General features: G+C 41.8%; 1 protein-coding gene across 2 annotated transcripts; it reads right to left on the reverse strand.

Moving 5' to 3' along the window:
- Window positions 1-462: 462 nt before the first annotated feature.
- On the reverse strand, window positions 463-21,907 carry LOC128261295 (pituitary homeobox homolog Ptx1). 2 transcript variants are annotated; one of them, XM_052994918.1, is made up of 5 exons: window positions 21,058-21,907; window positions 16,820-17,601; window positions 9,186-9,326; window positions 8,060-8,313; window positions 463-2,119 (listed from the first exon to the last, which is right to left on the reverse strand). In XM_052994918.1, the coding sequence occupies exons 2-5, from the start codon at window positions 17,349-17,351 to the stop codon at window positions 1,517-1,519; spliced, it is 1,530 nt and encodes a 509-aa protein (XP_052850878.1). In that variant the 5' UTR covers window positions 17,352-17,601; window positions 21,058-21,907; the 3' UTR covers window positions 463-1,516. The 2 variants fall into 2 exon arrangements, with proteins under 2 accessions (XP_052850878.1, XP_052850885.1); XM_052994925.1 differs by lacking the exons at window positions 16,820-17,601; window positions 21,058-21,907 and adding an exon at window positions 10,727-11,437.
- Window positions 21,908-24,549: the final 2,642 nt, after the last annotated feature.

The raw sequence follows: 24,549 nt of genomic DNA on the forward strand, positions 1-24,549 counted from the left end.
ATGCCCCGACCCGGGGCAAAATCAACCCCCTCGACGCGGATGTCCTTTTATTATTATTTTTATTGTGCGGTGATTTTCCGGGGGGTTGTCACTTTGGCGGACGGCGGGGTGCATATAAATGCGACATAATTTCGCTGTAATGAATAAATTGATGGATGGATCTTTTTGCACCAGGTCCACCTTGGAATTAAGCACTTGCCCACCACCCAAGAAACCAAAACAAAAAAAAAAGGCCGCCTACTTTCGGGGGAGGAAAGGCTGCTGTTTTAAATTAAGTTCCCCACAAAAAAAAGGCGATTGGCATATATCGTTTTACCCCCCAGTGGCTGTAAATTACAATTTGATTTTTTAATTTTTCCATTTCCCACTCCGCTTTCCCAGCGGGAAAAAAGCCATTCGTTATCCCAGCGGTTGACCGCAATTTGCCCTCTTACTATAATTCATTCACCGCTTTTGTGTGGGTGTTTTTTTTCCATAATTTTTATTGTTCTTTTGATTCAATTTCTATAACTAGTAATATTAAGTGTACAATTATTAAATAGTTTATATTTATAAGGGGCTCTTTAGTGGGGATATACATGTACATATACAGACAGACAAGTATATGGCAAATGCGCATCTCCGGCGGATTTCTATACGACTAGACAACTCCTTAAAAACTGCTACGGCTTGATATAGTTTTTCTTTTTTTTCTTTTTATTTAGCTTTACTTTTTTCTCGGCCTAGGCTGTTTACAATCTTGATACGTTTCTGGTTTATATATACGATATACGATGGGGAACTGAAAGTGGAACTAGGAGTGACTATATGTTCTTTGGGCTTTGGGCTGCTGGCTATTTTGCTTGATTAGTTAGGGTTCCGCTTCTTACAACTAGATATTTGCTTTTATTTACAAAAACACTTAATTTCTGGTTTCCGGGGCGATCGAAAGTAGTTGGCATTTAATCTCAACGCAAATAAAATAGAGATATAACCAGCGATTCAGCAGAGCTCTCTCTCTCTCTCTCTCTCGTTTTGGTAAATTTAATTATTGTTCTTCAAAAAATTGTATCTTTGGATAAGGGGACTCCTTTCTCTAGTTTTCTTTCGTTTTCGTATTATTTATCCTTAGATTAGGCAAACATCTAAAATTATTTATGAATGCTTAGGGCTGGGCTGCCTTTTAGTTTGATTTTTAGTTTAGAGCTTTTCAATCGATGACGTCCTCGTCGTCGTTGTCGTTGTTGTTGTTGTTGTTGTTGCTGTTGTTGCTGTTGGCCAGTGGCGCCTCCATGGGGGATTTATTGCTGCCCTCCAGGCTGTGGTTGCCCTCGTCCGGGTGACTTGAGTGGGCCAATCCCCCCACCAAACCCAGTTCGGAGTGATCGAGGAGCAGGCTGCTGGCGTTGCTGTTGTGCTGCAACATGTTGCCGCCGTGCTGCTGCATCCCGTTCGGCACCCCGGAGCCCACCGATCCGCCCGAGAAGTGCTGCAAGTGGTGCTGGTGCTGGTTGAGCAGCGCACCCAGGGCGTTTTCTCAGACCACGTCCGTCACGCCCACTCCGGTGTACTGGCAGGCGGACAGTCCGGCGGAGTTCGACCGCGACACTGGCGAGGGGGCGGAGTAGGGACTGCCGAAGCCGGCGGAGGCGTGCTGCTTGGCCTTCAGCCGCAGCGTGGCAATGCTCGAGCTCATGCTGCTGCTCATGCACGGCTCGGCGGCGGAGCGGTACATGTATGGGTTGGCGGGGGTGGTGTACGGACAGGGGGCGCCCACCGCCCCCACATTGCTGCTGTTGCTCAGGGACGAGCCCATCGACCCCGGCAGCATCGAGGCATTGTTCATGCTCACCGCCACCCCACTGGCCCCGGTGTTGAAGCAGTTCACCGAGTTCTGGTGATGATTACCGGCCACCATGGAGCCCAGTGGGTTGACCGGCCACGGGAAGGGCTTGGTGCCCAGCGGCGACGGCACCTTGGTCCAGTTGTTGTACGGATACGAGCTGTACAGCGAATCGTCGGCGAAGGGCTGCATGAACTGCGTCCCGAAACCGGACTTGAAGTCCGCCGCCGCCACCGCCGCGTTCATCGCGTTGCGCTCCCGCTTGCGCCACTTGGCCCGCCGGTTCTTGAACCACACCTGGAAAGACGAAAAAATAAAGTACTTAATAAATTATCATGAAAAAGCTTAATGTACAAATGCACATAATTATTTTTGATGTTTTTGAAAATTACAAAAACTCTATATCTAACGTTATAGTAAGTATTCCTATTGAGACATAAATTTTCCAAATGCATCTTTAGCATTTCCTAAGATGACTGATTCATAACTTTAGTAAATAATTTGTAACCTGTAAGCAATACATAATGCTAATTAAATTTACAAATTTTGAGGGAAAGATTGCCAATGAATTAATAAAGATTAATGAAGAATGTTAACAAAAATATGTTTATTAAAAATTATGCAAATGGCCAGGACAAAGTTGCCTTCAGTTTATATCATTATATATGCCAGGATATATTGTATATTTAATTTTTAAAAAAAATTTTATTTGTAAGATTTTGTTTTATATTTTTTTTAAATTATTTTAATTGTTGTAAGCACAACAAGTAAAATCTTATTAAGGAATAATAAATTTGATATAATTTTTTTAAACATTTCAAATGCATTGCCATGAAATCATGAAAGACACCCTCGTTAATATCCTAAATCTAAAAGTTTAAGTTATACTTTATAAGGCGACTTATTTGCAGTTTTTAAGCTGCACCGGCAGCCATTTTCTTTTATAATTTATTACTTGAAAATTTATGTATCTGGCTGGGCAAACGGCAGGCAAAACTTCCCCCAAAAAGCGCTCCCCCGCAATACGCATGTGCAGTAATTATAAATATACAAATATATACATAAATACTCCCAGTCAGCCGTTGCCGTTGCCGTTGCCTTTTTTAATGGAGAGCTTTATATAAATAAACTTGGCTTGCCACCACCGAAAAGACTGAGTCTGAGTGCCGTGGGGGAAAAAGTTGCGAGGGCGCAAAAAATAAATCAAAATTATTTCGCACACAGAAAGTGCACGGAGAAGAAAAAGCAAAAGAAGATAAAAACAAAATGGCAACTTTGTAATTTATTGCTGAAGTTTGCACAGATACGGATGTTGGGGGCAGACAAAGATACTCGTGCCCACATACAGATACAGATACAGATACAAATGACAAAGAGCTGCGCAGACGTTGGCAGCATTTTGATGAGTTTCTTGCTCTTGAGTCGCCGAGCTTTAAGGTAGGTACATTTAAGATACATTTGCCACGAAGGCTCACGTTCCCACAGATTGAGCTACAATTTGGTCGGGGCAATTAAAGCTGCAAACTCGAATTTCATGGCTTGTTGCCGCATTGCCACATTGTCCCTAAATCAACGCGCCGGTTGCCGGTTTCCAGTTTGCGGGGTTGCAGATTTATGGCCAATGCAGGTCTGCACCCCTCACTACACACTAAGTCGTGTATATACTGCGTCCTGTTAACTCCCCAACCCCCTATTAGCCGTGACTAAAATGCGACACGCGTTGATCTATGCAAAAAGTGTTTGTTTTCGGCTGGGAAAAGTCAAATTGAGATATTCCGAACTTTGTTAATAAGTGAAAAACTATGGCCGCGTGCCAGCAAAACAAATTTAGTGCGGCAATTGCCTTAATCTAATTAGTTGCGGCAGTTAATTGAAATCGCATGAGCTGGTCGTGAAAAACGAAAGTTTTTCCATTTTCCCAGGACCTAAATCAAATCCCCTGCCTGAAGGCAATGTGTCAATTTGTCAAGGTACATCGCTCAGCCCCATCATCATCATCATCATCAGAATCTACGGTAGCATCAGCATCAGGAGCTCAAGGATCTCCTGCATCATCAAGGATGCAAAACTAACGTCATCGATCTCGTCAGCTGTCATTTTCACGTATCATTTAGCAAGTTGCCAAAGTTGCAAAAAAAAAAGAGAAGGAAAGAAAAACCAGGCAGTCGGAAAAATGGAAAATGCTGATAGCAAATTGATGTGCCTGCAGACAAAAAAAAAAGAAGGGAAATCGGGGGACACTGCGCAAAAGTGAAAAAGTGAAATATGAGAGAGTGCAAAAAAACTGTGCAATTTTCCACTCAACGGGGCAGAGTCCTGTGGAAAATCCTAATTGGTTTTGATGAAAGCATCAATGGCACTCGACGGCAAGTCCTGCAACGCTTCATCAGGTAAATTGTGGACCCAGAAAAAAAGCAAGCAAACGACGTCAAATATGAGTGGCCAAAAAGTGGCCATGTGGCAGAAGCTAGGGCCTCATTTTTTGTGCGGGCTCTCTCATGATTGATGGCCGCAAATTGCAGCTAAATACGTTTTTATTTGCCGAATGTGTGAAACGGGACGGGGTCTCATTTCCGGGGTTCTTCTCCTCGGGCTGATAGCTGTGCCCAAGTGAAAATTACCAGATAACATCGATACGTGGACTACTCCACGCAGGGCTGTCTCTTTGTGTGCTCAACTGTCTGTATGACTACACAGATATATTACTATAACTATACTTCAGTCAGAGGGCCAGTACTAATTGGTGGTCCGATGTTCGACTGCAGCTGCAGATATGGGCCCATATGTTAACAAAAAAGTAGCCCAATCATTGCTATTACAGAAATAAATAAAGTCAAAAGGTTAGACTTTGCTAAAACATTTGCTGAAATTATTGAATAAGATTCTATATCCATCGGACAGCTTAACTTTCAGATAGTCATATTTAAACTAGTTTGTTTTTATAAATTTAATTTAGCTTCAATTCTATTTATTAGCTCAAAAAGACAAGACTTTCAAATTATTTTAGTCTTTCATATCAATTTACCATAATATTTTCCTGATTCATTGAATATAATTCTCTATTAGACTGATCAACCTTCGGATAACCAAATTTAAACAAGAATATTTTTCTAAATTATAAGACAAGACTATTTAATTACTTTAGTCTTTAAGATTATTTTAACAATTACGTTTCTTTGTTTCAAACTTTAAATACATCAAAAACGATATCATTCAATGATAAATGGTTTGAAATGATTTCAAAACTTAAAGGACATAAAAAACTTGTTCAAAACATAAAGGACATAAAACATAGAAGATGTTAAAAACTTTAAGCACATACAAAAATCAATCTCTACAGTTTATAAATAACTTAAATTTGTTTTGTAATTCCCTCCTTTTCACAGGCACCCCTTCTTGCACTTATCCACTACATTAAACCATTGTAACTGCAATCATCCCAGCATATTGTGGCTCCTTTGTGGCCGCTTTCAATGGCTTTTTTATACACTTTCAGCGATTGGCAAATGCTGTTCCCATTTCCGGGCCATTGGCGACACCTGACCATAAAAGACAGAAAAGAACTCACAAAAAAAACTGTCGATACAACCCCCTGGTGTCCACATCCCAATTCGATTCTATTTTCGATTGAGGGCAGCGACAAATGCTTTTATGGGCCTTGTTTTTGCCAGTCTTTGGCTGGTAATTGAATTAAAAAGTGAGTTTCATTTTGACACATTAAAAAGTGGAAGAGACAGGGCGATGGGAGCCAGGCAGACAATGGGACAGAAGGGGCGAACATATTGCCATAATTGCCGGCGCATGTAAATCCCCGGATTAGTAGCTATCAGGGCCCGAAGCAACAGAAACAGAAACAGAAACAACTCTCCCTCAGACAAGGCTGCTCTTTTTTGACAGTTTAAAGCCCGGCCAGATTTATACGGCCCAGCCCGGTACGGAGTTGCACTGCCCCGTAATCCTTTTGTATATTTGATAAATTTTATTGCCTCCGCTATTACAATGGGCATCCGGAGTCAAAGTCAAATGTGAGCCACCCCTTAAAAGGCATGATCGCGATCATCATTAATTCGTGTGCGGTTTTCTAATTCATTAAACAACCCTCGGCAAGCGATGACAAATAGTCTGGGCATTGTTTTGCATTTTTCGGAGGGTGGAAAAGAGTCGGAAAAGTGAGCAAACTGAGCCAACCGTTTTGTCATCATCATATAATGGACCATAAAACAAACTGTATCAATATTTTATGCATTTAGCTGCTTTATGCGAGGAACACATGTTTAGATTGACACCATTCCCGTCACTTTGGGCCGCAGCTAATTTCTTTATAAATGTTGTCAAGTGCACGGGGGAGTTTCACTTCCAGCTCCAGATCCAGAGATTTTCTGGGCATATGCGCTGGGTCGGGGTGTGAAAATTTGCATAGAAAAACCATGAACTATTTGTCTTTTCTCGCAGATGTTCTCCCTTTTGCCGGCTAATTGCACCTCGGCGATAACTCCCATTGCCCGCTGCTCAACCACTTCTAAATGTACAATTAATGCCACGCTGATGTCGCCATACGTCCAATGACAATGATCACAAACCCGATCACCATCAGCGATCGGCGATCATCGATCATTTGTCTATCATATCTCCTGGCTGTCTGCTGATTGTCTTTCCATCCTGACCGACTGTCACAGCAAATGGAAATGGAAGTGGAAATGGAAATAGATACAGATACAGATATCTTCGATATCAGGAGTGTATTTGCCGCTTGGCGCCACAACTTCAATTGTTTGCCCAACTAACTATCGTGTTTACAAACAATTACAACTGTTGTGTGGCCAAGATATCTTGTACAACTCCAGGCCCCTGTTATTAGTTGTTCTACCACATTACGCATAGACGATAAAAGAAAAAGTTTTTTTAAGACTGACGGGGTACCTAAGATATTTTTGTATGCTTAAAAACCTTTTTGCATTAATAGATGAGAACAAAATATTTAAAGAAAATGAATTTGATAAAATAAAATTCAATCTTTTCTAATTTTTTGAATTAAATGAGAAATGTTTTTTGTTAGCCAACTACAATTGTATTGTTAAAGGAACAACTTAATATATTTGGAATCGAAGAAAGTTCTCTAAACTGACACTGTTTTCAAGTAAATATTGTAATGATTCAAATACATAATGAAAAATAAATAGTAATAATTCAAGCGTACAAGTGTATGAATTTATAAATATGTTTCTAAGCCCTGAAATAATATATTTTATTGATCAATTTTGTATTTTGATCCAACTCTATAGCCAACTACTCTTCGGTACAAAATAACTTGCTAAACAAATACCAGTCAACCACTTTTGTATCTCGGACATGGACAAATGCCCAGGCCCGAGTCAATAGAACGGATATTGAGCAAACACTCCGATTCCGTGCCATGCGATGCAGTTCAGTTGAGGTCGGCCGTTCGATAAGCCCGCGGTTTACAAACAGCAAATGCTGCAAATTCTGCAAACGCTGCCAACTGCAGTTTTAGCTGCGGCAATTTATGGCAACACCACGCCACGCCACGCCAAGCCACACCACGCCACACCACGCCCCTTTACCCCCAATACCGCCCATAAATCGCCGGTGGCGCAGGGAAATTGGTTGTTCTTTTTTGGGGCGAGTATTGACCGTATTGGCCGTATTGGGGTTTAAGCCAACGCCAAACGGGGCGACATATTTACGAGTCTGTGCGGCTGCATTGCGGTTGCGACTCCTACTACTGCGGTCCGTAATATAATTGGGCCTGGGCTATAATAGCCGCACAATGTGGCCGGAGTGCCCAGAAACCGGCGATTGTTTGCCGTTTGCGGCTTGGTTGGCAATTAATCGAGCATCAGCGCGGTAATGTTGGTGCAAAGTTTGAGAAAGGGGGTGGGAAGGTTCCCAGCATAATACAAATGTTTTCGAAATTTTATTTCACTTTTTAAGAATTAAACTAAGAAATGATTTGTTCAATATACATTTTATGTATATTGGAATAGTTTCCAATTTTTTAAGAGCTAAACTCAAAAATGATTTGTTTTGTAATGTTGGTGCGAAATTCCGAGCATAATAACAATTGTTTCTTCTTTTTATAAAAATTGGTAGGGTATTTAAAATTTGATTACAAGATCGCAAGTCCTCTTTGATTGTGGACTATGGCCTTTTGCACTTTGGGCATTGAAATAAACACTACTTAACACTAATAAGGTGTTATTCTCCAAGTGTACTCACCCTAACTCGAGCCTCTGTAAGATTGGTCCACATGGCGATTTCCTCGCGGGTGGACATGTCCGGATATCTGTTCCGGCTGAAGGTGTGCTCCAGTTCCTGGAGTTGCTGCGAGGTGAAGTGCGTCCTTTGGCGCCTCTGCCGCTTGTTCTTCTTGTCGTTTTTAGGCTCCTCGCCACTGGTGGTCATCGGCTCATCGTGTCCCGAGCTTGATATGTTCTCGGTCTTGATCGTGGTCTCGTTCACACTGCGATTGCCTATAGGAAAAACAATGTTTTGTATTACTTGAATGGCAATAAAGATCAATCAAGGAGACCATATAACTACGACTATGTCCTTTTGAACTTCACTTCTTGGAGGTTGAAAAATAAATAAATTTCACATAACTGATCATTTTCGGAACTCTGACTATATAATATACTTAATTTAAAAGCAATATGCACTTTTATGTGTCTGAATAAAGGGTGGCCAATGTGTTTACCCCGCAGTTGCAGTTGCAGGCGCTAAGCTTTTTTATGCCGTCTGTCTGGGTTTACTTGGGTAAGCGGAAAGGGAAAGGTCTGCTGAGCGGCTTCTGATTTCCGGCGTCATCAGACCACCGTTACTAATTGCCATGCAACCTTCAGGCGTCGCCAGCAAACACCACCCACCACCCCCAAAAAACTTCAAAGGCGCACCGCCTGCAAACAGATTTATAACCAGTTAATGTATGTTCCCGTAATGTCATCGATCATGCGGCGTGCTTTTTGTGTTTCGTATGTTTTGTAGGGCCCAGAAACCGAGACCGACACCGAAATCGAAACCGAAACCGAAACTGCCGAAAACTTAATCAAATAAACTAAATTACTGCCCCTGTGAAATATCATTTTCGTTCGGCTCGGCTCCATTCTCACTTTCTGTCGCTGTCGTCGTGAGGTCGCAAATCAAAGGCAGTCTAATCGAAAACTAAACGGACCAGGGCGAGTAAATTTCGCCGACAAAGGTGGAATCGTTGGCCACGCTTTCCGAAATTATTATAAATTATGTTCCTTATCGATGGGGCCCCCGGTGATAACATATACGGGCTGGGAATACTGTTTTTTTTTTTTTTGGGCCTAAATTGGGGGTTACGAATAGTACTCCTACTCACCATCTTTGCGATCCCGACTCCGGTTCGTTAAGGTGGATGTCGATGACGTCTGAAAGTTGTTCAAGTGGGTGCTATCCAAACTATTTGCTACGGCGGTCATGGAGCTATGACTATCACGAAAATCGCCGGTTTCGGCCCAAACTGAAAAGAACAAGCCAGCGCAGGCAAGAGAAAATTACAAAAAAATTTATGTTTTAACAGAAGTTTGTTAAGAGCCCAAAAATATAGTGCTGACCTAGCTAACCTTTATGTTTTTTCTAGCATAACTAAATCACTTTTAAGTCTCACAGATAATAAAATATTGTACCAAATATTTGAAAACAAATGTTGTACATTATGATTCATTTAAGAGATTGATATAACTAAAATACAAGAATTGAACTATTTAAAATTATTTTTCTTCTCTGTATAAATACTAAAACAAATCTTTCAGAACGTGAAAAGCCCCAAGCCATTGAAAAACTTCTTACATTCCTTGCTCTGCTATTTTCTAGGCGAGAAAAGAGGAGCCCGTTAAGGAGCTCATAAAAGGATTTATGACACCGCAGCGTGCAATGGGCTCTTGGTTAGCCCGATTAAAAAGCGAATTGCTCCTGGAGGAGTCCTGAAGGAGACTTAATTGCTTCCAGGGGCTAGATTATAAGAACTTTAGTTCGTGCTGAAAGAGTTGCCATGGGCAAAGTTAATCGAGGGAATCGCCCTGCACTTTTGGCCCCATAAATCTACCGGCGCCAAATGAGTCAAGTAATTTGCTGCCGCGCCACATAATAATTGCCGTAGTTAGTCACGCCTATTTTGATATTAATTAGTCAGCCATTGCCATGATTTCCCTCATTCCCAATTTCGGCCCAGATTTATGGCCGTGGCAATTGATTTCTGGGGGTTTTCCAGCGAAGGCGAAGGTGTGCACCCATATGGTTCTGAGGTCCCAAATTCCCGACTTCCCGACTTCCTCCTAAATCTTTTGGACCCACTTCCTTTGCATACCGCTGGTAATTTATGGCCTTCTCACATGCTGTCATTTTAATGTGGTTTTTAAAGTGCCAGTGCGTAAAGGAAACACCCGCGGCGTCATTTGAAACAATTAGCCATCTTGTTTTGGGGGAAGGAAAAATGGGGGGTTCGGTACCCCTAGGAGTCACAAATGTCATCCCCTTTGGAACTAACCCATGGCTCAATTAGTTTATGGCCAGTTGCATAATTTATGCCGACGACAACAGCCTCACATGCCGTTGGAAATTCAAATTTCTTCGTGAAAAGTATTTTTATGACCTCTAATGAGTGCGTTTTAAGGCAATTAAAATTTCATTGCTTTATTATGAGCGCGTCGATGTTGGGCGTAAATTTTCTAAACAAACATAGTAGCAGTGTTTTGTCAAGAATGATCAAGTCTGATTAACAAATTAAAAACATGCTTGCCTATAACTGAAATTTAAAATATGAATACAAAATAAACAAAGGAAATGAAATGGTGTTTTGATCTTCGCGTTTATTTGAAAAATAATTTAATTAATCGAAAAATATCTATTTAAAAAACTTACTGGCAAATGTTTTTCAGTTTTTAACTTGTTATGTATGTAATCTTCATCCCCAAATTTCTATATGAGACGATACTTCTCGCATCAATTCCACTGCATCCTCATTTCCACTTTCATTTTTTAGTAAACGCCTCATTGCAATCTTTGATTTGGAAGACACAGCTGAATGCATTTTAATAGATAGTCGCTGCTCCAATTCCCAAATCCGATTTCCGACCTGAGTTAAATGGGTCGTCATCGCCCATTCTTCGTATCGTAAAAATATTTTCCTAACGACACGCTCTAAAAAGACACAAGCTGAGAAAAAAATACTGAGAATTTGGAAAAAACGCAGCAAAAATCACGTAGCACGGCGATTTTTATTTGTGTAAATATTTCCCGAACATTTTGGCCAGCGGCGACTAATTTGAGTTTGATTTTCCTGCATTGGCTGGTGTGTTTTTGTTTTCCCCGCCTGACAGGTCGGAAAAATTGTCGTCGTCTGTCAGCTGGCGGTGACATTTGTCGACCAGTTGTCGCCCGAGTTTTACAATGTTTTCAAGGTTCTGTGAGTGGGTATCAAATTTGGATGAGTGGCAAGTGTCAATAGAGGTGGGCGTTGCCTGTCGAGAGCGTTTTGCACATGTCAAGAGTTTCAGTTTTGTGTTATGTGCTATGTGTTTTGTGTTTTGTGACAACAAGTGTCGGCGTCACTTTCCGTTTTCAGGATTTCCGAATTTTTCGATTTTCCGGAGGCAGCCATTTTGCAGTGGCATTTAGCCGCTGTGCAAACAAATGAGCAATGTGATATTTATTTGACTTGGCGACTATTGTGATGGGCCCGAACAAAAGTCAAAGGCAAACACTCCCCGAGGGCGGGCACAATTAATCAATCGAGGGGTTGCCGTTGCCCTGAATGAAACTGCACAAAAATTTGAAAATGATTCGGACTTTTTTTTCCCTTCTGCTCGAAGCATCCTGCGCACATACGTACGGCTCATTCATAGACAGATTTCCACATAAAAACTTTTGACACACGACACGGCAGCCGGAGCAATAAATTACCAGGGAGCGGAGACGCAGACGGAGACTGTCAGGAGGAAACCTCAGCAGTCGGGAGGAAAGAAAAACCTCGCCAGACCAAAACAAACAGACATAAAAGGACGAGCCAACAAAAGGACATGCCCCGCAAAAAGGGGGAGGAAAATGGGAAAAGGAAAATGTCAAGCATAAGCAACGTTTAGTTGGTGACCAAAAACAAACGATTAATGTGACAGTTGAAAGGGGATTGGGACTGGGATTGGGATTGGGTTCTGGATTCTGTGTTCTGGGATTGGAATTGAGATTGAAATTGGAAATGGGACGAGGATGAGGACGAGGACGAGGCCAAGACAGGCAGTTGCTTTCATTGTAAACCACTCGCTGGGCCACCAAAGGGTTAAACACTTGCGGTGCTCCCTCCACCGCAAATAAAAATATTTTTCCAATTTCATGCCACATTTGCCGTCGAGGTGTTGATGTCCGTGGAAATTGCTGGCCATATGCCGTAAAAAAAGTCCAAGAGCAACCCTCGCTGCAAATTAGCCCAATTCGGAGTCATGAAAATTAGGCAATGCCTGGCAAGTTAATTTTTATGCCTCGCAGGACTAATCCTTCGGTCGAGACAATGGCCCCTGGCCATATGTTATGGCCCTATAATGAGCTCCAGGCACTTGACCAACCGGACAAAAGTCGCATAAAAATCTCGGAAATCGCATTGACATGTCCCAAGAATAGAGAGCAACCCTTGGCCAAATGGCCCTAGTCCTGGCCAAAAACCAGGACTCATTAGTCGTGGCTGCAGATAAGACAAAAGGGAGATCCACATCCCCCCCACAAAAAAAAAAGGGCAGGACTTTGTTTTTCTGTCCAGACTAGATTTCCCCCTTCTTTTTGGCTTGTAGTTTTCCACTGCAATGACTTTGGCCAGTAATTTGCTCGACTGTCAGCTCGAATTCCTTTCCTGCCATTGGGTCAGCCAACAAAAACCGGCCAAAGGACCAAAACCAAGGGACCTGCGAGTCCTGTCTGCCGGACAAGTTTGTTTCCTCAGATAATCTCTAATGCGACATTTTTACGAAATTGCACGATGCCTGGATAATGAGAAAAGAGGCGGAAAAGCGGAAAAGCAGAGAGAGAATGAAGTTTTCCCGACGAACTTCTGCAACGAGGTAATTGCCTCGAGTAAAGTGGGGAGCGGCGAGGATTGGGGATGGTGATTGAGGGTTGTGGATTCCAGAATCTGGTTGTGGCTGGTTGCCATAATGACATTATAATTTATATAAACGAAATCAGTGCCAGCGAAGAGGAAACGTAGAGATAGAGCTGTGCAGATGGGTTGATAAATGGCAACTTTTGCGGTAGTTACATTGCCATATAGAGCACAGTGGGGCAAAAATCGTGAATTTTAGGCAAAAAAAACTATGTCTATTTGAAAATATAATAGGAGTAAAATAAAAATAAGTGCAAATATATTTAAAAAATGTTCTTCTTAAGAAAAGACAAATGAATAAATAATATAAGCTTTGTTAAAAATATATTTATGACTTATAACGTTATTTATTATTTGTATTTGTTGTTATTTTTAAAATTTGAAATCTATTTTTTCCTTTATTTTTACTTTCGATAAGCCACTGTGCTGTGCTGATTATCCCGAGCGGTCAGCAAGTGCAATTTACGCGGCCTTCGGTGTGCTTGTATTGCCAATTCGAATGTGATCCTTGTATTCGCCAGTATCCGATGACATATGTGAGCAATTTGGCAGAGATTTGCGGGCAATGCACTGGCTGTGTCCCGCAGGATATGGTCCTTTAAGGCTTTAAGCGGCGAGCCAGGGAGCCGAGCAAAGAAAATCGATAAAAGGTATTTATATTCATAAAGACCAGGCCTGACAAATACAGGCGTTGGTGCGGAATTTAAAGTAGCCCGGGTGTCCTGAAGGACCCCTCCCCGTTTCGTGTGTATCTCCTGGATTTCTTCGTCTGGGAGCATTGTTTATGTTGTTCTGTTGTGTTTTCTAGGTTTTTTGTTTTTTGTTTTTAGAGCCCGGCTAGCTGCACGTGCCATTAACACTTAGTGGGAAGATGGGCATATACTGTCGTGTAGACACAACAGATAACAGCACGAATTCACCAGAAACTCGAACGCAAACGCGAACCCAAAATCCAAAACAGAAACTGAAGCACTCTGGTAATTTCATAATTTTATCAACGGCATCAGCCACAAACATTGTCATGGGCAAATAGTTTTCCATCTCGTATCTGTGGCAACAACTTGGCAAACAAGCTAAGGATTGCCTCTAGCTGGCCATAAAAAATAGGAACAAAAAAGAAATAGGAATGGAAACAACATTCTATTATTTGCCGAGCAACCAAAAAAGAAATGTAAACTGTTCTGATTTGGTTTCAGTTTCGGTTTCGTTTCGGGTTCTGTTTGGTTTGCCTGGGGCAAATAGATGCCAGTGGATATGTGTTGATATAGTCACTGATACAGCCGAGATAATTCCCTAATTGCCCCGATGTTGAAATATGAATATGAAATACAAAGTGGAAGGGACAAGGTCGGTTGTACCAGCTGCTGACAGCATAATTTAGGCGACAATCTCGAGCTATTAAAGAGTTCGTGTTTACCAATAAAAATCTCTTTCCCGTCGGGCTAAATTAGTGTAAAACGTGAACTTGAAATCCTTTGAGCACCGCCAGCGAAATAAAAACACGCACCGAAGCAATAAAATCATCTCCCAAAAATAAAACGAAAGAGTCGAAACTAAAAGGTGGAACACTGCCCATAAAAAAGTGCAATCGTAAAAAATTATTACCTCCGCCGCACATATAAATACATATAAATAAATATCTATAGAAGAATGGCTGGTGTGGGTGTTGGTTTGTAGACCATTAAATTGGCCAATAATTGAAAATCCGATTGCAGCAGCACTGCAATTCTGGAGTCTGATGAAAATCCTGCCGGCAGTCGGAGCAGAATCACGTTGCGTGGCCATTATTTAAACAAGAGCGTAAACAATAACGACGACAACGCAGGAACATGGGGGAAAAACAGGGAAAAGCGGGGAAAAAGCAGGGGAAAACTGGCGGACAGGAGTGGAAATTTGTGGCTCTGAGCTGTTAACGTGGCCCGCACCTGCAGCTCGAATATCTATGTGTTTGTACGGGTGTCAAAGGATAACTGCAGTCGTGCATATTTTAAATGCTAACCATTTTTGTGCTAAATTGTTTTGGCACGCAAATAAATGGCAGGACATCTGTGGCCATGGGTTCGCCTCGGTTCAGTTCGGTTCAGTTTTTGGTTCTATTCGGGCATTTCGGGATGCAGACAAGTGCAAAGTTTGCCAGGGCTGTTAACCCCAAAGGGGCAGAGTTGAGTTGACAGGGCGACTGCCAACAAATCTCTAGACGAGGGCAGACAAATCTCTTATGCAAATGGAAATTTTGTACGGAGGCTATTGTCGGAAAAGAAGTATAACTTTGTTCAAAATATTATTACAATTTTTCGGTAAAGTTTTATGGATTTCCTTGTTATTTTGGCAGCAAGTTTTTCCTAAAAACAACATTTTCATATTGCCTAAATTACTTTATTATAAATTAAATTTAAACGATTTAACCTTTTAGTTGATTTAAAAAAAAAACTGTTTAAAAACTTTATCGCACCATATCGTTTAATGATGTTAAGAACACGATTTTACTATCATTTAGTAGAAAAGTGGAATTATTGTGTAGCAAAACTTAGAATTAGATTCTTCCCTTCTGCCATCTATTATTAAATCTTTGTCAAACAGGTTCGCTGCCCATCTGGTGAGTCCTGACTTCTTCCCAAAATCTTCCCCAGAACCAATTGAGTTGTCATGTCGAGCACTTGAAGCTGTGGCATTGCTCACTTGGCTGCCTCACATCCCAATCCCAATCCCAAATCCAATCCAATCGCACTCCAACATCCTCCGAAGAGCCCAAATTCCCATAACAATTAGAGCAATCGGAACAACAAACACTTGACTACAATGCACATATCGAATAACCAAGGGAAACTTCCAAGGGGAAGTGGAAACTGAGCAGGGTAGAGTGTTGCTTTCGGCACTACGCCAGAAGGGTGCTCAATTAGCCGTGACATGCGCACAAAATTGAAATTTGTTTAGTTATATCTCCCATCTCCAAGCTCCTTTTTTTTATTTTTTTGGGCTGTTCCCTTTGTAACGCTGTTGTGGAGATTATGCGCTAATGATTGCACAATGATTATGAATATGCATGAGGGGGAAATGCGGAGCGACAAGTGGCCAAGGGAGTGAGCTTTTGGCACGGAGCGTGAATGATGGCCACAGCGAATCGCATATTGAAATGACAACAGCTGCCACTGACAGAGGCAACCAAAAAAAAAAACAACTAATAGAAACAAAAACACAGAGTGAGCCCACAAAAGAGCCATGAATAGCAATGAGAATGTGGACACTTGTTGATGTGTCGGATCGAAGGGGATCTCTTTTAGTAGGGCCCCACGAAAGTATGTGTTCTCGACTAGACTGAGTTATGAGCCCACTAATTAGCTGTCAATGCGTGAGGCGGCACTCACAAATTTGACTACAAATTGCCCACCAAATTGTTAGCTATTGTGCTAGGGAAAATCATAACTTCTAAACTCGGGGCAATTCTCCCCAAAAGGAAACTGATCAAATGGAAATCTTTGCCTTACAAAGTTTTTTAACGGATAAATTTAGAATTTAGAATATAAATATTAAGCCAATCACGTTTCTGAATTAGTAAGTATATAAATGGATTGTATTTTCAAGATATTTAGTTGAAGATAGTAATTTTTTGTACGTCAATTAATTTGATTTAATAATTTATAACTACTATTCAGATTCATGTTGACAAATGTAAAAATTAAATGTTTAAACTAAAGAATCTGCCATTTTAAGTACAAACTACTACCACAAATAAATATTTTTCAGTTGATAACTGATCTTGAACCTTAATCCTAAAATTGCTGATCAAACAATTTGACTCTCTAAAATAATCCCATTAACTTTCCATGACAACGTACATATCCCTCCCTGGATTATTCGATACTTACTTCTGAGTTTCTCGAGTGGCTCGTGCTTGGGCGTGTGCGGCGGCACCACCGCGTGGTGCGGGTGCTGCGAGTAGCCACCCACCAGGTCCTGCCCCGCGGAGTGGTGCAAGTGGCTCAGGCTGCTGATAGGCATCAGACTCGAGATGGCGGGTGAGATGCTGACCGACGAGCTGGAGTCGTGCAGGCTGTGGTGGCTGTGCAGGTGCTCCGTGCCCGAGGTGCTACTGCCTCCTCCGTTGACCGTGGAACTGCCGGTGCTGCCGCTGCTCAGGGCCGTGCTGGTGGTGGTGGCACTTTCCGCCGATCCGGCGGATCCGGCCCCATTCGCCGTCCCAGCACTCACCAGATCCTGCAGGCACAGGCCCGTGGACTCCGCCGACATGGCCTCCAGTCCGTTGAGGGCACCGCTGACCACTCCGCCGCCCCCGTTGGTCAGGCCACCGGGTCCCAGGGCAGTGGCCGAACTGGTGACCACGCCCACGCCCAGACCGCCGCCCCCGCCGCAACCGCCTACGGCGGAGGAGCGGTCCATGCCTAGATACGTGGGGAAAATGGTGGAGAAGCTCTGCTGCTGGTGGTGGTGGTGGTGCAGCGCCGACTGCTGGTGCGCCGGATGGGCGGGGTGGGCGGGGTGCAGCGGCGGCAGGTGGTGGTCCCTCCCCGTGAACTTCGTCGTGACGACGTCCTTGAAGTGCTGCAGGAAAGTCGTCGTCTTGAGGCCGGTATCTTCCAACTGTGGTGAAAGCAAATCCAAGATGCAGCCGTTGCCAGAGCCCGAAAAGCTGCAAAATGAAAAGTTAATGATTGTTAGTAACCTGATGAAAAATTAAATCCATTTCAATATATTCAACCATTTATAGAAGTTTAAAGTTTCATTTTTTTTGCCATCTTTATTTCTTGCTATTCATAGATTTACTTAAATATTTCTAAATTTTCCATTGTTGCTTATATTTATCTTCCATATTTTGTACTTCAAATTTTATAAGATACTGTTGATAGTGTAAACATTATATAAAGAGTCGCAATAGCTTAAAAGTACATTGAATATATGCGAGTCCAATTGAAAGATTTATTTATTAACCATTTTCTTTTAATTTAAACTAATGATACATTTACTTATTTTAAAAGTTCTAGGGGCCAAATGAACCTGAATTTCAATTGCGTTACTAAAGAATGTTAGTATTTTATCGACTAATATGAGCTGACTTAGCTTGGAATAATTAAAGCTATTATTCATGTCTATAATTCGTTTGTTCTGTTTGAATGAAAATATATTTTTATATACTCCTTTGATTAAATAAAGTTTCTAATGTGCAAATAAATTTGCATAATACAGAACACCACAAAACAAGCCTTTCAATTTTTTATGTAAATTTATTAATTTTTTTTTAGCATATTAAACTATTAATAGATCTGAAAGGTACTTTGCTATTTAAGTTACTCATTTCGAGTTCATTCCTACTACAACTTAATTATCGTTTGGCTACCTGGTAGGCAAATCAACTGGTGAAACTTTTTATCGCCTCAACGGCAAAGGCAAACAGGGAGCTTAACCCAAACACCAGCAGAATGGCAAGTTAACACCAAACACGTCAAGGGGTTAATACCACGGATGCTGGAGCCGTCGGCGAAGGGAGTGGTAGAATGGACTGGTTCACTTAGCGTCGTAAATTGTGGGGATGTGGTGGTGGTTGGGCACAAGAGGGGTATCTGGTGGGGCACATGAGCTGACAAGCGCACCACCGATCCACCGAACCGCCTACACCGCTATCAGCAGACTGAGGAGCGGTGAAGAGGGGGCTTCCGAGTGATAACAGCCTTATCGATGTAAAATATTTACATTTCTGCGAGCATTTCTCCGCTATTATTGTTTAATTTTGCACGTACACTGAGCGATTTTGGCAAATTGAATTGTGAAGGGTGGGGAAAGGAAGAAAGGTGGACTAGGAACCACTAGAGCGATAAACTGTGTCATGGCCGTCTTATAAATTCGTTAAAAATAAAAAACAACCCACTGACAGTAGCACAAAAATAGCCATAAACGATCGTAAATCAATTAGCAAAAAGGGAGGGAACACCTCCCCAAGTTCCTAGGCCCCTTTTCCCGATATCGGGGAAGCCAGGCATATATATATGTATGTACCATATATATGTATATATTGGCTGCTATCTGAGCAAATGAAGCTAACGAAACGAAACGAAACGTTGCAATAAATGGTTATCTAATCTCAATCACAACAAACTAAAGGCATTCAAAGGCGAAATGAGAATGAATTTCATAAATCTAGCGGGCAGCATAAATTCGCAGTTGAAGTGAATTTAATTTAATTTAATTGGAATGCTTTGGATTGAGTTGTCACTTTCGATTTCGTTGATAATTCATGCCCGATAATGCCGCTTGATCTGCACTTGATCCCCAGTGGATTAGTGCGGCTGTAATATTAAATCCATTTGCGGTTGTTTAACAACAATAATAGCAGCCCGTCGTGATAAACATAATTTCACTTGAAGCGAATTTATGGGCAACTCTTTGATGGGTCAGCAGTCGTCAGTTGGCAGTCGGCAGGCGTTGAAATGCAAAGTTTCTGCATTTATTGCCGTGAAGAGTATTTATAACACTGTTATTTGCTCTGCTTTTGCCGCAGTTGTCTCAAATTCTGACTAAATTATCTGCCGCAGCGTCTAATAAATAATTCGGTTGCCAGTTCAAAGTGCCAGCCGTCATTGCCATTGTTTCCATTCCACAAAAAAAGAATATTCTTCGCTCTATTTCGTGTGTGCGTCGAGGAGCTTTCTGCTTTTCTGCCTCGTCATTTTCTTTCAAAAGTGAGAATTTATTTACATAATGATTCCCTAAGACAAAGAATGCCAGAATTATTTTATGCCACTTTATGGCCGCGCAGATCTCATGTGTTTACGGCCTCTTCGTCGCGAAGGTGGCAAGATTCCGATGTTTTGCCAAGGCTTTCCACATGTTTTCATTTCTATTTAATTTTATTATTTTATTCTAATTCGAGTTTAGCGGCTGCCCGGCGATCCCAGCGATCCCAGTACTGTGTACTTAGGTTTTTTCCATACCTTGTTTGCCCCACCGACGACCGAATCTTATTTGTTTATGTGACGTCAATGTGCCAGCGCTACCTGGCCGGGCTCTCCTCCAATTTTTTGGCAATATTCCGGGCCAGCAGCCCAGAGGCCCCCTTACGAGATGGCCGATATGGCCGAGATGAGCTTTTATGGCCACTATCCCGGAACCGGGTCTCACTCCGCCGTGATTTATGCGCGGCGTGAGAGTGCCCCGTAAACTTAATTCGTGGACCAACAATTCCTTTATTGGCGTGCTTGGAGATGGGAACCTTTGCTGATCTTCCCTAGAAACCCAGCCTGTTTCCCTTAGCATCAACCGAATTTACATTGTCGTTTTGGAGTGCTTAAGTTCCTAGGAAGGTGTTTACCGGGAAACTTCTGTTTGCGATGACCTAACACATAATAATTGTTGTTATTGGGGGCAGCTTTACTTTCGTTTTTATTGGATTTTTTGAGGATTTCATTATTTAAACAGTATTCAAAATTCAATCTTTCTATCAGTATTTAATTTTATTTTGTTTAACGAAATCGATTCAAAAATGTTTACTCATTTATCTTATTGGTTTGTTTTCAATATTAAAAAAAGAAACTTAATTCTTTGAATTCTTTGGCATTTTCTATAGTATTTTAAACAATAGCTTTCTATGAAAATGAATTAATAAGTATATAAATTTTATATGTTTTGAAAAGCAATTTTAATGTTAAAAAATGAATAGCAATAACTATAAATTAGAGCCGAAATGCTATACAAGTTCAATGTGAACCAATTCTTATATACTTATCCATTTGTATTGTTTGTCTTGGCTTTGTACGATATCAATGAAAAACTGTTTTAAGACCAATTTCGATAATTAAAATTGGGTATATATAATATAATTCAAGTATTTTATATAATTTTCAGTTATTCTACTAATTATAATTCAACATAATTCGTTTGACTTTTAAATACTCAAAATATTTTAAAATGTTTTTATATGGTCATTTAACTATATTTTATTACGACATTTTTATGCCTTAGTTATCTTTTGCGTCAGCATAACAAATAAATAAAACTGTTTATCATTTTTATAACGTTTTATAATAACTAACAATGCCTACCAGTTTGTATATAAGTTTTTAGTCTTAAATAAAGTTATTATAGTAAAACTCACCTCTGAATGATGGGAGAGGAATTGAAATTAATCCACTAAGTGGTGGGAACGGACTTCCGTCGGTTCCGTTGGTTCCGTCGATACGGAAAATCGAATTCGAACTTTGCAGGCTTTTCTTCCGGAGCAAATGTCGTGGGCACGTCAATAAATCAGATGGCCAGCATTTCAAACGCACGGAGATCTTGGAAAGTCTCCGAAAGTCTTCGCGTGGGCAGCGGGCTATAAATCTCGGAGATCGGTGTTGGTTTATGCTGTTGTTGCAACAGTTTGCTAATCAAAATGCGAAGCGGCATTTAATGGAGCCCCCAGCCGTTAAACAGTTTTCGCACACGCGATGTTGACGTTGGCAGATCAAATAATAAAAATCACAGTGATTATGTTAGTGATTAATTTTAAGTAACTCGGGGATATGTTTTTAATCTCGCTGCCGTGGCCACACACAAACACACACGCGCACAAGCACTCGCGAAGCACTGGCTGTGATATGATATGATTTGATTTGAATCGAATTGATTCGATGTGATTTGATTGGCAAATCCTAGGCGGATTTAAGTGTTTTATTAATTTAATCCGCGTCGTAATTAGGCTAAGTATCTGGGCACTCGAATCTCTGGTATTTGTAGCTCTCAACCTGATATTGCTGGTATTGGTATGGTATCACACGGAGGCGACGCGTCTGCATTCGTAACAGGACGTAGCTGGATTGAAAACGAATTCGAAAAAGTATCTGTTGGATGCGTGTACAATGTGTACAGCGAGTATCTCTATGGGTGGTTGGGGTTTGCGGGGTGGTGTTGGTGGTGGTGTGCCAGTGCTAACGGTAAACGTTGTGCTGGCGACGAGAACTCGAGGCTACTGAACGCAATACCCCGGAATGTCAAACGCAAGAGCCGTGCACGACGGGCGCTATCTTATCTCTCTTTTTTCAACAGTTCCACCGGCGAGAGGGTGTGAGGGAGATGACTGCCCGGTCGGCGAGTAGCGAGTGTTGGTAAGGTGTTGCGGGTGCGAGAGAGAGATGAGATAGCCCCGAGTATCTGGTGGACACACCCCCAAAGTCGCATAGCTTGCTCTCTCTCACTCACACCCCTTGTGTTTGCAGTGCGCCATTGCTGTGCTCTCTCCCTCCCTCTCTCTCTCTCTCTCTCTCTCTCTCTCTCGCCCTCTCTCTCTCTCTCGCTCTTCAGATGTATATTATTATTTGGCTGCTCTCGAGGGTTTGATTTGTACTTTGTGGGTCTGTTTCGGGGTCCGGATCCTTTGTGTGTGCGGCGAAGAACCCCCTTTGAACCTCGGACCCCACCCCGCCCCTGGACAATTGCTACGTGCTGTGTTCATAATAATAAGGCTACTTTTGCCCACTTTTTGAGGGCTGGCTGTCTTTTTACTGGGTGTCAAGGGCGTTTTGTTATCCCATTATTCTGCGTTAGCCCGCCATTGTTGTTACTGTTCACTGTATCTGAGCCCCTCGAACCCCTCGCAAATAAATAAATAACTGCTCCTTTTGACGTATCCTTTTGTGCGAGTGTGTGCGCTTGTACCTCCTTCCTGGGACTTCCCCCTTTTTGATTTGTTCGCTCTGCCGCAGTTGGCAGAAACACAGCTACATCTACAGATACAGATACTTTCAATGGAAACAACAAGCAGCCGCACCAGCAGAATTTATTAAAATTCACAACAGCTTTTGTGCAGTTCATAATTTTCGTTTTTATTTCACATTTGCCTGCCTTTCCCAGCAGTTTTATCTTGTGCCTTTGCTGCGTGACTCGAGTGGTGGAATGAGTTGAAAGGGCAGAGAAGGGGGGAAGTCGGGAGAAAGGGTGGCGGAAATGGCCAGGAGACAAGCCAGCGGATGTAAATGATGCCAGCTTTATAGCCTTTTGTTCCGGCAGTGACATGCCAGGAAACTAATCAGATGTAATTTCCGATGGCCATGTAATTCATAACTTATAACCCCTAATCTCTGGGAAAAGAGTTTTATTATATGTTAACAAAATAATTGAATACACAAATACTTTGGAGAATAGAACTCAATAAAGAGGAAATCTAACCTAAACAAAATTGACTTTATATTTAATGAGATTATATTAACTATCAGGATTGTATAAGTATGACTTTCCAGTCAAACAATTAATAAAAAATGGTAATAAAAGTGCATTTTACATGGTTATATAGAAAAAAAGAGGACAACTATAAATACAAAATATCTTCTAACTTGTACATGAAAATCTAACTACTTTCGAAGTAAATAAAGAATAATAGCCTTTGGATAAATTGTCTTCTTTGGTAACCTATTACACCATATGATCATTAAAACCTATTATAGGAAACCTCGTCTGATTGTTGTAACCTCTTAGGACGAGTGACTGGCATAACCTAGATTGCGTATAGACTTCAGCTAATAATCGCCTTGAGCGAAGGCTCTCGAAATACTTAGCCACTCGAGTTCCTCAGACCTGCTCGAGTTGCTGCGGCGGATAAAGCTCTTTGAACTCACCGTCGCGCACTCCAGACTTACATAAATGTGGCACAATGTTAGAGAGGCGCCACTCGAGCGATCCACCCACTCAAAAGGGCACAAGGCGCACCTGAGCGACGATAATATTTCCCAATATCATGAATAAGGGGTTCTCCAGCTGTGGTGCAAGGTTCGACTTTCACTGCTGCCCGCTAAAAGGGTTTTTAGCCCCCTGGGAATTTTGGCCTTGCGATGGCGTAATTACAAACTGTCCTTTGTACCCGGTATAATCCCCAACTTTTACATTGATGACATGCTGGCTATTTTCGTCCCAGGGCTATGGGAATTTACCGCACCGTATATCAATTATAAGGGCAACTGAAATTAGACTTTCGACTTTCCGATATCGAAAGGGGGGGGTATTTTCGCAGTATCTATTGTTATCTAGCGAATTCGAAAGAAAATGGCGTTTGTTTCCTCTTTCTAATGGGGACTACGTGCCGCGGAGTGTGTCTTCAATGGGTGGATCTCTTAAGTGTCGAATTGCAGGGGGCGGGGGGAAAACTCATCATCCTTTGATGCTGGCAACAGGAAAACTTAATGCCGAACATTCGAGTAGTCGCACGCACCTCAAGAAATTGAAATGCCAGGGCCCGCGAAAGTGTCAGAGATCTGGAGAAATGTGGCCTCCATGCCGTCCAACATCTAATGGTCCCCCCTTTCACATTTACATCCACACATTCGCGTCGTCACATTTTCCGCTTTTCTTTTTTAAGCAACTACCGAAAAGTTCACAAGCAGCGCAGTTGAAAAGTTCAGAGCATTTCGGAGCCATTGCTCAGTCGCCAAACTAATCCGGCCTAATCCCGAAACATGACGAAATGAAATACGATGGTGCGTAGGGAGATGCGACAACAACAGCAACAAAGACGTGGGGTCGCTTTTCCATTTCTCATTCCTATTTTCACGTCCATCCCCCCAGATTCCCCCATTCACTGCCCATTTCCCAGCTCACAATCCCCCAGCCGACTAAA

This window comes from Drosophila gunungcola, chromosome 3R (genome assembly GCF_025200985.1).
Source record: "Drosophila gunungcola strain Sukarami chromosome 3R, Dgunungcola_SK_2, whole genome shotgun sequence".
NCBI lineage: Eukaryota > Metazoa > Arthropoda > Insecta > Diptera > Drosophilidae > Drosophila > Drosophila gunungcola.